This window comes from Dysidea avara, chromosome 1 (assembly GCF_963678975.1).
Source record: "Dysidea avara chromosome 1, odDysAvar1.4, whole genome shotgun sequence".
Lineage (NCBI taxonomy): Eukaryota > Metazoa > Porifera > Demospongiae > Dictyoceratida > Dysideidae > Dysidea > Dysidea avara.
This window is the reverse complement of record NC_089272.1, coordinates 40,620,949-40,638,247: the sequence shown is the minus strand read 5'-3', so window position 1 is coordinate 40,638,247 and position 17,299 is coordinate 40,620,949. Positions and strand designations below refer to the sequence as shown.

Below are 17,299 nucleotides of genomic sequence, written 5' to 3'. Positions count from 1 at the left end.
TGTCTTTGCTTTGAGCAATGCTGGGATACTGCTTAGAGTAAAATTCCCCAGACAGTGCTATTTGTATGCCCTTAACCTTTAAAGCCGCATGCAATTATTAATCAAAGTGCACTGAAAATGCATAGGCCAATATTTCGGCTGTAATGTATGTCTGTAAACAAACTGCTGTAACTTCCGTACACTAAGCGCTAATGCTATGCAATTTCTATCCATGATGTAATAAGAAATAAAACAGTACCTAGGGTTTTACCCTTTGGTGAAAGCATAAGGCCAAAACTTGCCATGAATACAAGGTGTCACAAAACACGAAAACCATTCATTACATACCTTCAGAAAACGGTTGATAACTTTTGCTCAATGTGTCCTATGGAGTTCTGGTAAAGACCATTTGATTCTCCATTCAATGTCAAATCATGCCATATACAGCTCACGTGAGTCAAACATTATTATAAATGGCTACCAACGCAATGCATGTGAAGTAACAGGAAATACAAATGCCATTCTTCGTGGCATCATAACAAGTTACTCAAGTAAGCAATTGTTGTTATAACACTTATTTTTACTTGTTTAAATAGCCCATTGAATAAACCTTCCATTGATATAAGGTTTTCATTAGACAAGCTTGTCTGTGTTGGCTATTTACAAGCCATTCTTTAAGCATGCGTTACTTGTATTCTTTATGCATTTTACGTGCTTTTTTTAAAAAGCTAATATATCGACCTATGCGGCTTTAAGGTTTAAGTACAAAATATATTTCCTTCGTAACAAATTGGGAAGATTGGTTAGATGTAATAAAGCCCAAATGCACCTTCAAAGCAACCCAAATGATTGTGTATTGTGTACTAGTGGATCGTGTACTGCACAAGCATGTAATGTTCTCGTATGTAGCAGGCAGAACATACTGTACATAGCCAAAATCCAAAATACTTGCTTAGCCTCATAGTAAATATGAAACAGTTGATACATGCAATAGCATGATTTATAGCCTAATAAGTCTTGCACCATTCTTTCTTTTGATGTAATAAAGCATAATTACATTGTATGAAAAAGTTAACAATAAGTATCTAACAGTATGGTAGTACTATTTAGTAAGAGTTCCACCTATAGTGACAGGCACCGCTAAAAACACCATATATCATACATGACAAAAAACACCATTCGATATCAAATACAGCATTACAAGAAAACACTTACAGGCAATCAGATATGATTTTAAAAAAGCAACAAAAAAAAACATGTATTTTATAGCTATACTATTCAAAAAAAGTAAATAAGCTAAAAATTGTTAATTTAGAAACAAAGCACAGTTACAACAATAAAAGTAGTGACAAGAGATGATAGTAGCTATACCTACTTGGCATTGTAGCAATGTGGGAAAATTCTTACTTTGGCATGTTTCATTGTGCAATAAGAAAAATATAATGAGTTAGTTGAGATATTACGATAAAACTGCTGAAACAAAATAAAAAGCTTAATCTTTATTCTATCAAACTTTGCAATATTAACACCATGTTTCTTAAAAGAAATCAACATTTATTCATAATCAAATATACTTGTACCACTAACACAAGTATAGCAATCACATTATTGCAACTATACTTAACAAGTTATACACTCAAGAACATTGTGATTTACCTCTATCCTTTATTTTTGAGGGCCTATCAAATAATAGGTTTAGAACGTAGACGAAGCCACATGATCCAACTGAAAGGATGTTAAAGCATCTCTTATCTTTAGAGGAATCCTTATCTGCATGTACACAACATATTGATTGTATGAATGCATGCATGATAGCATACACAATATTTAATTATGTACAATGTAAGTTCAGTTTCATGGTGGAGACAGTCAGGTTATGGTAAATGATGCATACATACATGGAAATGGTTTTCCATTATGACATCACACGGTAGTGTGCTCTGATTCCAAGGAAGCAGATTCTGAAGACACAAGTCTTCAAAATGTTTCTTCATTTTCTTCCACTTACTTGCTGTTAGTCTTTTCATATGCTTAGGGCTAATTTTGTACAAGAACTTTGAAGAGTTATACAGAAAGAATGCTGTAATTTGTTACAGTGGTTGTGTGCTAAAAATTAGTGTATGTAGTCACTGAACTAAAACCACTTGTGGTTGTAAACGAATTAAAATGAAAGCACAGAGTTAAAATAGCCAGACTAACATGTGTATCTGCTATGTGAAGTAGGGGCATATGACAAGTTCCATGCTTTATGTTAAGCATTATAAGGCCTACTTTATTACCTGCTTGGAAATTCATGTATCAACCATCGTATTGCATCATTGGCATGTCACATTGGTAAACATTATGGACATTGCAGCTGTTCCTTGATTGCTGCAATTGCTTTCACAACTTTTGCTTTCTAAAAACTTCACCATTTTAAAACTAGGTATTGATAAGGCTGTACTTTTTAAAACCAGGCATGTGACTAGTTGCAGATGTGCACCTGAGACTGTGTTTCAATATCAAGACACATGGTAGTGCATTGTTATTATTAAAGCTTTACAGTGGCCTGCACAGAAGGTCTGACAGCAACATGTGCTGCAGCCTTTGGATTAACCTAACCTAACACACTGGAACTGGAGATTGTGTGGCCAAGAAAGTCGCACGGGTATATTGACAGGAGAATAGAAAACATGATTTTCTTGCATACATATAGTGTTGGACAATGTGGACATCATAGGTTGCCAAAAGCTGTATACTGTGTTTGTGATGTCTTAACTTTATGTGGGATTGGTCTGTCATTGAAATTTGGACAGGTAGAATCATTGTGGTTACATAAATGGAAATTGAAGCCAGAGAATTATTTGCTCTATGATGTAGTAATCCAGTAGATTCAATATTTTACATGCTTTACTTTTTCTCCTTGTAGCTGTAAGCCACAAAGCTAAGTTTGTTGGGGAAGGAGAACTGTTATAGCTCTAACTTTTTGTAAGACACATTTTTGATATCTTCCTTTGTTTTGATGCTATTGTGAATAGAGCTGAAACAAATATTCAAATAGTTTGGGTATTCACTTGGTTACAATATTATTCGAATAGGTAAATAGTATAACATTTACAAGCATGCTCATATATGCATGCGCAATTATTATTAGTGCGCACTGTTAACGGTGTGGTTATTGTTTGAGGTTCTGTTATTTATGTATGGCATGAGGGAGTATGGAAGTTTTTCGAATTAATTGAACATCAAAGAGATGGTAAGACACAGAATTCACTCTTTGTCCAGACACAGCGCTAACGTATGCAAGTGGGACGAGTAACCTGATTCATCATTTAGAAGCCAAGCACTCAGTTGAATACAGCAAAGCAAAAGAGGGCAAAGTGGAAGAAGCGGATGGACTTACGTACTATGAAGCAGATACCTTTAGAAGTTGTCCCGAGTGTGAAGAAATGTTCGTTGTCCCATACTAAGGAAATAAATTCTGCTCTATCAGATTCATCATGTTAGACCTTCGTCCAATAGCAGTTGTCGATGACATTAACATCAGATATCTGGACAAGTCGTGCTTATGTAACCATCACTGCCCATTACATTACTGACGACTGGAGGATCCAGAGTTAAGTACTGTGCACCTGCGAAATTCCTGAAAGGCATTCTAGTGTCAACATTGCTATGAGGTTACAGGAAATTGCTGAGACATGGAACATTGATGATGAGCATGTGAGTGGTGTAGTGGCCAACAATGCATCAAATATGTCAGTAGCTGTGGACATTCATCACTTACTGTACCTTGTTTTGCACACGCCTACAACTTGCTGTTAACAAGGGTCTAGATGCTAATGTTTTGATCCAATTGTCTTCACTTGGTAGGAAGTTAGTTAGCCATAGTTCCTTGGCCACAGCTGCATCGACTGCTACAAGACATTGTTACCCATTCGAAATCCACATTTTTTAATGCGACTGCTTGAGCATAGGTGGGCAATTTATGTAGTATTTTTATGATGAGCATGGCACACAAAGCCAATATAAACACTTGCACTTAAAAGAGGAACAGTGGAATTTGATGGAGCAAATAGTAAAAGTGTTTGAGCCACTGCAGATTGCCACAACTGCATTTTGTGAAACTGAGATTGTGTCTTGTTCACTGATTTACCCTGTGATTAATGGGCTACTGAAAAACCACCTTTTAGTTGACGAGAATGACCTTCCTGCAGTAAAAAGATTCAAGGAGGTGGTGACCCTAGAAATACAAAACAGATTTGATGTTGAAAATGCCACTGAAGAGCAGAGTCTAGCAGTTTCCGCCAGCATACTAGACCCTCGATATCATCAATTAAAGTTTTTGAGTGACCGAATAAAGACAAAAGCATACTCTGCTTATAGAGAAATATTTGCTTCAACAATTGCTACTGAAGATTGCCAGATAGTGGAAGAATCAAGTCAAGCTACTTCACAAGCTGTGTCACAGCCTCCTAAAAAGAAAACGAAGATGGCATTAGAGATTTTAATAGGAGAAGATGATGATGAGAGTAGCCAAAGTAACAAGAGCTCATTAGCAGAAGAATTTAATGACTATTTAATTAAAATCATGTGCTAATGTTTTACAATGGTGGAGTCACAACAGTGCTTAGTTTCCAAATGTTGCAAAGCTTACTAAGAAATACCTATGTGCAGAGTGGATTATAACAGTCGGCCATCGGACATTTACTGACGAATTAGCTCGAAGACCGCCCAATTACCTACTGAACCGGTCAGGGATGGCCGACCGATTTCCGCTTTAAAAGATTTATATACTCTAATAGAACAGTCAGCAACTCTAATAGAGCAGTTGAACAGCCTTTAAAAAGGTGTACCTAAAAGGTTCAAAAAATCAAGAAAGAAAATTGTCTGATTTGGAGAATCGAACCTGCACTTTTCAATGAAGTGCAATCTGCACCATTCTACCAGATGCTCACACACCATTATGGTGGCTTCTAAAGGGGTTTTAAATGTCCTTCAGTGAAATAGATACATGTCACAAAACATCACAGTGGATAATTTCATATCAAATCATCATAATGTTATTATTACAGATTTACTAGGCCCGGGGCACATACAACCAAGTACAACCACCATTGGGGCAATCTACAAATGGATCATGTACAACAGTGCATGACCAGCACAGTGTGTGTGGATGGAAAAGATGCACATACAGTAAACATAAGTGATATAATTATGCAATTACAATTGTGAGGGCCTGCTACTATTACGTTGTATTGAATACCTGACCATGGAAGACCACATAATGCATTGTCACCACCCCTGCATGATTCTCACAAGTTGAGGTGCAAGTGCATGCTCTCATATCTATGGTATTGATATTGAATCTCATGCCTGCAAGCAATGAAGCTTGTACATCCATTAAACAGTCCTAAAATCATAATGTTTAATGAGGATGAATCAGGGTACTGGATTAAGACATGCATGGCTGCTGAAGTTTCCAAGAGCAGACGTCAATGATAAAAGAAGCAGGTTATTTCACTAGAAACTGTTATCTGAGTTTTTTTATATGAGCTGGGCCACATATCCTAAAGTGATAACATGATATACTACAAGATGAAACATAGGAGATACACAATACAGGAGATACTATGCAGATGATACACAATACTGTATGCAAGCCAACAAAGGGAGACAGCCAAGCCATCCATAAGCCAGGAGACTGCTAGGTGAAGGCAAAATGTACAATACAAGAAAGCATTAAAACATACCATGCTCTTTACAATATATTTACAAACACTAGAGGTAGCCAAGCCAACTAGAGCCTAGCAAGCCAGGTGGAAGTACAAAATAACACAAACAAACATACCGCTATTAATCTTTTTCCTGGTCTTGTGCAGCTGGCATGGTGAACTTCCTTCATGTTGTTGTGTTGGGCGTGGCTGCCTTAATTACTTGCCTATATGTGGAGCGCATCCACTGGAAGCTGGCATGACTTGAGACTTGGTGTGCCAGCTGGCACCAATTCCAAAAACAAATGATCAGTAGTTCGTTCGTCTAGATCGCTGTTTGAATCCGCCTGGTCAATTAACTGCATTGTAGTGGGTGTCACATGCTAGCTGTTTTGATCGGCGTTAAATAGAATAGTCATACGGTTTCTATCATCTCCACTAAAAAATCCACCCATTATATGATTGTCTCTTCATACAACATGGATTCTATTCCCGGTAAGTGCGAAGCCTTAGGCCTTGTGGTTTTCTCAAACATTATTTATTATTTAATCACCTAACAGGGGTGACATACCTATTAGAAAACCCGGGGTTTACAATCAACAGAAAGAAATCTGTTATGAACCCAGCTCAAACCTTTGAATTCCTAGGTCTAACAGTAGACTCCACAAATATGGAGCTATGCCTTCCCCCACAAAAAATGAAAAGTATACGGACAGAAGCCCGTAAACTAGCAAGGCTGGGAACTATGACAGCCCGTTCCTTAGCTTGCTTGCTAGGCATGATGAATGCAACAAGCTGTGTCATTCCCCCAGCCCCATTGTTTTGTTGCCACCTACAGATGACACTATCCAACACCCTAGAGAGGAACTCTCAGCACTACAAAGCACAGGTTATCCTTCCCCAGGATTGCCTGGAAGAGCTAGAATGGTGGGACACCAACATGGGCAGGTGGAATGGCAGGACCATCTTGAAGAGAGAGATGGACCTCGCCATAGACTTGGATGCATCCCTACAGGGCTGGGGAGCATCCTGCAATCACCAGAGAACAGCCTGGTCAGAATTGGAATGCAGGATGTACATCAATTACCTCGAACTATTGGCTGCTACCTTGGTAACCCAGACATTTGCAAAATCCAGAACAGGAATATCCATCCTGTTGAGAGGATAGACAATATCACAGCGGTGGCCTACATCAACCACCTTGGAGGAACAGCCTCCAGAGACCTGGTAGCACAGACAAGGCAGTTGTGAATGTGGTGTCTAGAGAGGAACATACACATCACAGCCCAGCACCTACCAGGGGCTCAAAACACAATAGCTGATGCGGAATCTCGGCAAACGACAGACAGGACAGACTGGAAACTGAATCCCAGCAAATAAACCTTCAATATGAGCCTCTGGGGATAGATTTGTTTGCTACGAGGCTGACATCTCAGTGCCCACATTACTTCAGCTGGCGGCCAGATCCGTATGCTATGGCAACAGATGCATTCCTTCAGTCTTGGAAGGGACTGAAAGCGTATGCCAACCCACCATGGAACCTGATAGGCAGAGTTCTAGCTCAGGTTCAAGCACAACAATCACAGATAGTCCTAGTTGCACCTGTTTGGAGGGCACAACCATGGTTCCCAATGCTTCTGGGAATGCTAATAGACTACTCAAGGTGGATGCCACCAGGGGTGGAGATAACATCCACCCTTCACCCAACTCTCACCATGCCCAATCTAGCTGTGTGGCCCATCTCACCGAGACCAGCAACTTTCAGAGGAGGCTATGACACTCCTCCTCAAATCATGGAGGACAAAAACAAACAAATCATATGACTCCTTGTTTGGGAAATGGCACAGCTGGTGTTCTCAAAGGAGTTTTGATCCCTTTTCTGGACCTGTAGCAAATGTAGCAAACTTCCTCGCACACCTATACAAGGAAGGCTATCAGTACAGCTCAATTAATGCCTACCGATCAGCTATTTCATCAGTACATGAGCAGGTTGATGGCCATAACATCGGCCAGCATCCAATCATCACTAGGCTAACCAAAGGTATTTTTAATATCAGACCACCGCTACCATGGTATACCTGCACCTGGAGTGTCCAGGCAATTCTAAACCACATAGAATCTCTGGGAGACAACAACAAGATGCCACTAAAGCATTTGTCTCTGCTGCTGGCTCTTACCCGCCCTTCCAGGTCAGCAGACGTATCTCAGCTAGACATATCTAGACGAGCTTACAAATCAGACGGAGTCTGTTTTTACCCTAGTAGCCTAGCCAAGCAGTCCAGGCAAGGCTCACAAATAGCTAACTTTTTCTTCCTCTCATTTCCAAGTAATCTGGCCTTATTCCCAGTCTCAGCTCTACAAGCTTATGAGAAGAGAACTGAATCCATCCGTGGACAAGAAACTAGGCTATTATTAGCTACTATTAAACCATACAAGCCAATCTCCTCTAGCTCAGTTGCTCATTGGCTTAAGTCAATGCTAGAACAATCTGGCATTGATGTAACAATTTTCAACGCACACTCAGTCAGAAGTGCATCATCATCGAATGCTGCCAATGTAGGCATAACCACAAATGACATCTTGAAGGCAGCCAACTGGTCCTCAGAATCAGTGTTCCAAAGATTTTACAATAAACCACCAGAGGACTCAGTCTTCGGTAGAGCAGTGTTCTCATCTGGCTGCAGCTACAAGCCTCACCATTGATATGTGAGACTGAGCCCTCTGAAATATAATTCATAAATGGCTCAGACCACGAAGTGGTTGCGAGCTATTTGGAATTGTATGAAGAGGGTGAGGTCGAGCTACTCAAAGACCGATTTGGGGTTCAATTGTGGGTTTCTTACTTTGCACTGGAGGTGCACAAAGCTGTGAACATAGCTGTTGAGAATGAAAACTGGCCATACACCATTGATATGCTCGACCTCACCCTCTTCATACAATTCCAAATAGCTCGCAACCACTTCGTGGTCTGAGCCATTTATGAATTAATAATCTTACTCCCCTGGATGCACAACCATTCAGTGTTTAGTGTAAAAGGCTAGCCAGAATGTAGCTACATTTATGTAGCTGGAGATATATTTTACGCTTGTCACAGCTAGTAGCATCTTGGTGACTTGGTTACCTCTTGTACTATACCCACTACACTAACTGTATATGTAGCTATATGTAGCTATATACACAAAATTAATCTTGGAATCAATGTGTGCCTAGATTAGTCATCATGGTGCAGTAACTTACAGTATTGTGCTTAGCCATTCCCTAACTGCTTTAAGTTGTAACTATGCTTTAGGGAGGACTGCTACCTATACTGCATTGCTCATACCATGTGTGGCATTCTTGATGTCTGCTCATTCGTCCATGTCACCTCTTGATTGCATCAACTTGTGAATTGAACATCCAAAAATTCTGCATTAAATTATTTTAATAGTATGCATCTTTGATTTAGAAATTAAATCACACCAGATTTAATTACACGAAAATTTTTATAACTCAGAATTTTCCCAATCTATGGTACAATCAATGACTTCTGTGGTAAAAACAAGCCTAAAAGCCAGTTTTATGGCTAGCTTTGATGCATTTGAAATACAAAAAGAAGTGAATCCCTGCAAAAGCAGCCCAAGCTGCAAGAAAGGGGAAACTAGGGTGGCAGGACCAGCTCATGAGAACTGATATATATTACCCAATGCAATTCAGTGATGTTTGAAAATATTTTACATGAGCCAATGGTTACCATACAAAATATCCATGAAGAACTATAATGAAGTTATTACGAGTTCTACTGTGTTTGCACTTCATGACAGTGCGAATTTCATGAAGAAAAACAAAGCCATTATGAAGAAACCAGCATTCTGAAATAACAACACATGATAGTTACCACTTTGCCTCTGTTGGTCCCCGCAGTTATCCAGCAACCACAATCATCTGTGCTGGATATATCTCTATAGAGAGGTAGAAGAATTTGTTTCTTTTAAGAATATATAGCAGTAGTGCTACAAACCTTACGTAATTCCATTACCAGTTCACATGAGCTTGTCCTACCCTCTAGACCACAATGATGTTAATGATAATAAATTTTAACAATGACTGTGCATGTATTATTAAATTTATTAACAGTAAAATTACTGCAGTGTAGAGCTGGAACGAATATTGAAATTTACCTTCAAATATTTGCTAATAAAATTTTAATTTTATTTTTTATTATTTATTAAGGCTTTACAGCACAAGTGCTGAAGGTCTGTACGACACCTGGTCCTACAGCCTGTTTAAAGTTGTTACAGAAAATGTTCAAACATTCGAAGCTCCAGTGTTAGCTATATGAGTTTTCTTGCATTTATGCAAAATTTTCTTAAGTTATATCTTTCTAATTCTATTTAATAAGTTTGTAAGCATTTGGAAAATGCATAGCAGCAGTACTAAATGACACTATCGATCTATTTTGCAAATGGGCGTGTCCACTATATTGCAATCATCCATAGGTAAACACCAACTAATGGCTAAAAGGATGTTTTATCTATCACTTTATAAGGTGTTTTAAGGCTACAACTACGGTTGTAAGCTAAACTTCGATGGATAAAAGTGGGTGTGACACACGAAGATTGATGGCGAAGAGATGAACATGGATGAATAAGCAGCTGCAATGAAGATACCGATGTTTATTTGTAATCTTTTCGTAGGCTATGAATGCACTACGAAACTTCGAAGGGTGGTTTTATAATTCGAAGTTTACTTAACCTTTGAACCCATGAAACATTCAAAGCTTCATCACAGCCGTACTGCAGTGATTTCTTGGCCATCACCTTTGATTTCACAACTTTTTTTACCAAGGTTTTTGACGGCTGCATTTTCTTTAACAGCTTGGCTGTTTTTACATGGACTTTATCTGCATCCATGTGAGATAAACATTTTATACTAAATGGAAAATTAAAGACTGTATAGAGCCCGTAGTAAGTCCACAGTAGACCAAAACAGCTGAACTGTGAAAAAGTACCTGGTTTAGCTTTGGCCAGACCAATTTTCAGCTACTAAAAACTTTGCAAAAGACTATTATACAGTTAGTTATCTTATAACTTGCAATGTAATATGAAGCCACCTAACTACAGAGGTATTTATTTATTAATTTTTAAACCCGCATAATCCAGAAAACTGGATTCGATAAAAACGAATTGAACATGCACAATACTTTTGCCAATTTACATAGGTGTTTACAAACAAGCATATCTCATGAAGCGTTTATCTGATTGCTTAGAAAAACAGATTTTATTAATTGGCAAAGAGTAAGCTATCTGCCTGTATATAAACTTTCAACATACAAACAAGGAACTCACCCACTACGACGCGCTGAATCATTTTGCATCCTTCCACGTTCGTATCGTCATTGTGCTCGTCCGACAGTGACGTTATCATGTGATATCTATATATCAACTGAATCGCCATCATGTGAGGAGTAACATGACACCAAGCAACAGTTGATATGACGAAGTACGGTCGAGTCATGGCCTTTTGTACATCGTTATGCATGCGATCCAGTTTACTGGATTATGCATTTTCAGTGCTTGCACTTTGTAAAACAGCTGCAGGTTTAAGGGTTAAATGTACTATGGCCAGCCATGTGTAGTGTAAATTGGATGGCTACAGGATCAAGGCTGCCTAAGTCCAGTCATGGATTTTTTTCTCCTTTCTGTAACATTTCAAACACACTTTCTGTAACACCTTTAAACAGGCTGTAGGACCAGGTCTTCAGCACTTGTACTATAAAGCCTTAACCTTTAAACCCGCAGCTGTTTTACAAAACGCAAACACTGAAAATGCATAATCCAGTAAGTTGGATCACATGCATGCCTTGTAAAACTAAACTCTATAACACAAAAATGACACACACCATCTTACTTACAGTTAAATTTTTAAGTTAAATTATGGCTGGCTATAGTACATTTTAAAAGTACCATGGCCTTGATGTGGGAGCAGTGCTGCTAGTTTTTTGTAATAAAAACTCCAGCTGAAAAATCAATTGTGGGAGTTTATTATTGCTCACGTGATGAAGGCCATGTGTCCAATTTTGGATTCTACAGCACTTGGACAGAATTTGTCACCCTTGCCATCCTATGAGTTGAAACACTGTATTAAGGTGAGAACTAGTGCTATAGTACATTCACTGGAGGTTCACTGCATTTTCAAATATGGACCATGCCCACTAAGATAGCCAACCTACAGTGAAGCCTATCCCTCTAGATGTTTAGTAAATGTTGTAAACAGTCTGTAAACAATGCAGCAGCATTAAAATACTTGTAAAATCGCTTAATTGAACTTTTCCTGTGATACCCTTAGGACCTGCATGTTCATTGTAACTCACAATGTTAGTTGCTGCTGACCCATAATTGCACAGTAATGCTTTAATATGGACAAAGATGATCATAATTACCAAACGTACCCAGAAAAGGCTGTGAAGTTAATTTTAGGCTGAAATGTAAATATTGATACATGTAATCCAGTCTATAGTGCAGCTACAAAAATAGCAGTATGTTCTATATGTACATACTAATAATATCAACCCAATGCATATTATTAAAGTTAATACCTTCTTTGTTTCTTATGCAATTGTCATAAATGTACCACACTGGAATTGCTGTTCCAAATGATAATATGCCAATTGTAACCATAAAGATGTTAATAGTAATGGTTGAATCTACAAAAACAGTACACATATGTATATAATTTTGCACTTTAATCATTACATATACATGTACGTATTAGTGCTGGGACGAATGTCAATTTTCTACATTTGAATATTCTATAAATAAAGTAAACGAATGTTCAAATTATTTGTTTCTTACATTTCATATAACAAAACACTTTTAAAACTGTTTCAAAGCTGTAAGTGAGTCAAGGGTACTATACAAAACTATACATAATTACAACTTAAGAACTTGAAGAATACAGCTAACTAATAAGTAACTACTGCCTACTGGTTAAGAAACTTTGAGTTTTTGTTCAAGAAAACAATGGCTTCAACATTCTTGGCTTTTAAACAATTTCGGTGCTTAGCTGTTATGATTCCTGCTTTAGAAAACAATCTCTCCGAAGAGGCAGATGTAGCAGGTATGCCAAGGTAAACCTTAGCAAGTTTAGCTAGGTTTGGAAACCTGTGCTCATTCATATTCCACCAAACCATTACATCAGAATTACGAGGTAGTGACTTCTCAAGCAAAAATTCTTCAAGTTCTGTATCATTTTCAGAGCCCTCTGAGTCATTGTCATCTCCTAACAATATATCCAATGCTGTTTTTTTCTTTTTTGCAGGTGGAGTTTCAGATGGCGCCTTCTCTTTGACAGCAACACACTGAAAAGTGGAATTTCCACAATCAGCATCCTTCCGTTGCAACAGCTCTTCTCTGACTGATTGTTTCAAGTCATCTGTAAGAAATTTCAAGCTCTTGAATCGAGGATCTTACGCAGCAGCTAACACAAGTGGTGAATCCGGTTCAATTCCATCCAAGCTCCACCTTCTCATGATGGATTCTCTAACAGCTGTCTTGAATGCAATGATACTTGCTGAATCACCTTCCTCACTGTCCATGCTAGTAAACACATTATGCATTATTGGCAAAATGCAAGATATTGACACCTTTCTTTCTGTACAAAAGAAAACGGTTGCTACTTCCAATGGTTCAAGCAATTTAGCTAACTCTTCCAGTAAAACCCACTGATGAACTGTGAGATCGAGGGTACGGTCTTGCCTTTTTGTAATGGTAGTATCTGAAAGTACAGCAGAGACTGGCCACCTGTTAGCTACTAAACGCTGAATCATATATAGAGTACTATTCCATCTCGTTGTACAATCTATTTTGAGTTTTTGTTGATTCATATTCATTTGAGACTGTTGCTTGTATAATTCAGCTGTTGCCAATGTGCTGTGATGGAAATGGCCTACTAATTTACGGGCAGCACCAAGAGCTCTATCAATAGATGTATTATTTTTAAATCCATCACTAATGCAAAGTTGCAGGATGTGAGCTGAACAATTCACTCCGGCCCATCCTTTTTCAATTCGCAACAGATCAGTGGCCCGTCTCATGTTTGATCCTTGATCACGTACAATACTACTGACTGTATGGTCAGCAATTTCATAAGATTCTAGCACCTCCTTTATAGTAGAAGAAATGTTCTCTCCTGTGTGGTGGTCAGGAAATGATCTTGTAGCAAGTACACAATCAACGTATTCCCACTGTGAAGTAAGGAAATGACAAGTAAGTGAAATGTAAGCTTCTGTAGAACTGCTCGTCCATATATCGGTGGTGAGGGAGAGTGAGAACGCGTCTGATTGAAGTTTGTCAGTGAGTAATGCTTTTCCACTTGTGTATCGATCGAACATAAGCTTACTGATATGTTTCCGTGATGGTACAGTGTATCCAGACTCACAGTACTCCATTAGCTCTTGAAATCCCCGTCCTTCAACCATTCTCGCTGGTCGTAAATCGTGAACGGTCAATCCAACTATCAGGTTGTCTAGAATCTTCGCACGCGCTGGGCTACACTTCTGTACTTTCATTATTGAATCAATCTTGGGCTGTCCAGAATCACGAGCGTACGCAGTGGAATGGCTTCTTTGCAGGTGGTCCCGTAAATTTGACGTGCCGCCATGGTAAGCAAACTTGCCCTTACAAAGAGTACAAATAACATTTCTGCTCCCGTCCTTCTTAAAGTACTGCCACACATCCGACCTATTACGCCGGGAAGAGTCACCTAAATCCAAGCCGGCGCCTGAACCAGATGCCATGGCGTTTTACTCGGTTGTAAACAATGCGCACGTGACTCATAATGGATAATGGATTCGAATCACGTGTATCTCTATTCGAATTACATAACATTCGGACGAAGCTTCGAATCTTTCACATTCGTCCCAGCACTAGTACGTATACACAGGTACTTACGCATGTATGCATGTACAAATGTACCTAAGAATGTATCTACAGTACACATGTACGTACAATTGGTATGGATCATCAAATAAATTGCAAATGCAAAACCAGTTGACTAAGTTGTGCAAATTCAAAAACAGCCAAGCTGTGAAAAAGTTGTGGCTTTTAATAGTCTGGGTGAAAAAAGTTGTAAAACCAAAGGTAGCAGCCAAGAAAAGACTGAATGCTAATAAATGATAATAATACACCATTTGTGACCTAATTTTAGAAAACCGTCGATATCCGCACAATTTTCAAAATGCATTTTATTTGTTCTTTGTTTTCTACAGGGACAGAGGAATAGACTAGCTAAGTTTCAGCTTCCTAAGTTAAGCAACGTTGGAAATACAGCACTACACAGCCGGACAAGCAAAAAATTGATATGTACAGAAGCTATCGAGAAAAGAATCTACAGGCGCTTACATAAACCATCATAACTTACTGATACAACGACGTACGGAATTGACTCTTCACTTATTGTATTCGCCATGAATTTGTGCATCCACCAAGGTATAGTTTTTTCCACAGGCATGCTTCTGTGTTCGAGAAGGAAGGCAAATTCACTGAAAGCGATCGTCGGTAAATTCTTTTGTCACCGCAACATAAACAAACGTCTGTAACTTTGAAATCCTTTCGTGTGTGGAGATGAAACAAAGCTTTTTGTACTCCCTATGAACAGGCGAACACAATGATGCCCAGGATTTATCCATTAGAGGCTTAATTCGCTTACCAGTGAGGCAATAAAAACTTGAGTAATATTTTTTTTTGGAGCTTGCATTTTTTACCCATAATTTTTAAATGCATTTTATTACAAAAGTACTATTGTGCGTATATCGACGGTTTTCCCAAATTCGGTCACATTTCTTGGCTGTTATCTTTGATTTCACAACTTTTCACCCAGCCTATTGAAGGCTGCACCCTTTTTCACACCTCTTTCTTTTTGTTTTTGTGTTCTTTATGGCCCAAAAGCCAGGCTTTAATTGGGATTGTGAACTCATATTACACTACGTGCATGCCCACAGCTGGCCACAAACTGGCTGTGGGCAGACCAACATTGGGATACATGCCTGGTTCTAGTACTGGATGATATGGCATTTTTGATCCCGGTATTCATTATTTAAAAAAAAAAGTATGGGTATTTCACAGTCTCCTGATTATCAACTAATACAACAATTTCAATTTGATAATACAGTCAACTGTTAATCTGTGGTTACTATCTGAAGTTGGATATATATCACAAAGGAGTGTGTGAGAAATGAACATTGCATGAACAGTGTATAAAGGTGGTACCAAAGTAATTAATACAATGTTGATATATGCGTAGGACAGCAGGTTATGGTCATGTGCAAAACAAGGGAAAACCACAAAGCAAATGCTTTGAAATATAGTGAATCATTAGACTGATACAAAGCATCATCTTATCAAACCTCTGCTATATTTTAAGAGAGAACAACAGGCAGTCTAAATGGGTGATTATGCTTTTACATATATTATTATTATTATAGTGTGCCCTAATTTGCCACACAGTCTCACATTTCACTTAATTCATGTACCTCAAAATTTGATAGATACATGTATGGATCTATCAGTCAGTTTTCTGTGAAATGACTTTAAACAGTGACATTTTACAAAGTTTAAAATCAGCTAAATATCATGAAGTACGTAAATAGTGTACATAATCCCCAGTACGTGGCATTTGATAATGCAAGATTTTTCATTAACTTATAGTAATGGCATGATGAAAATAATACTATCCTTGTAAACATTCCAACACACATGCTACTGTATGTTGAGTATAGATAGGGATAAGATATATACATGTAATTACAGAGTAAGTTTATTTTTATATTAAGTATTAATCTTAAGATTTCACATGCTATTAACTAAAACCAACACATTTTATTCCACTAAGTGTGACATATACATACACTTGGAAATGTATATAGCAGTATATGCTCTACCTTCTTCTCTCCTCAGACAAATAAAGATGAATGAAGATGATGTACAGGAAATTATACAGCTACCACCCAGTATACAGCATAACACCACAACAATAATGCACCAAGTCTTATCAAAACACTCCTTAGGTGGAGGAGGATCTACAATGAAACATGTACTGGTACATACATATAATACACAATACCCAAAATCCTTACATGTATGCAGAAAAATGTGAACCTGGCAAAAAGTAGCAAACTACGTAACAAACTGTACCACCACTAGATACTACTTTAGCTCCTAAGAAATTTACTAGCCTTCACCTGTCAAAGTGTACATGTAGCAAATTTACCACATGTTCTATTTGATTGTTTCATAGATCATTTACATGTTGAATTCATCTATAAAGCATCTATATTAATAGCAAGGATTATGAGGTTGGTACAGTATCACTCAAATATAACTGCGTTTTGTGTGTATTGCCACAGACGTGAACTCAACACGCACACGCATAAAGGCAGCAACTGGCCACATGACTACGAGTGCGATGTGAGCAGCCTGTAGCATGCATGTAAAATCTTCTCAGGTGTTCAAAATTTACAAGTACTGTGTTCTTTCACTGTAGATCATGACCAGTGGCAGCTTAAGAGGCCATAGACCAAACTTAGGAACTGAATTGAGTCTACGTACAGTAGCTATATATAAAATTATTCCATGAGTTGGCTCCCAGTTGCTCAT

At 38.3% G+C, this 17,299-nt stretch overlaps 1 protein-coding gene across 1 annotated transcript in view; it reads right to left on the bottom strand.

Annotated features, from left to right (window-relative positions):
• Positions 1 to 16,702, bottom strand: part of LOC136264500 (uncharacterized) — a 43,996-nt gene extending 27,294 nt beyond the window's left edge. The window contains exons 1-3 of the mRNA XM_066059260.1: positions 16,585 to 16,702; positions 12,244 to 12,351; positions 1,636 to 1,749 (exon numbers count right to left, since the gene is read on the bottom strand). Coding sequence (XP_065915332.1) covers positions 1,636 to 1,749; positions 12,244 to 12,325 — 196 coding nt within the window. The 5' untranslated portion in view covers positions 12,326 to 12,351; positions 16,585 to 16,702. The remainder of the gene's footprint in view (positions 1 to 1,635; positions 1,750 to 12,243; positions 12,352 to 16,584) is intronic.
• Positions 16,703 to 17,299: the final 597 nt, after the last annotated feature.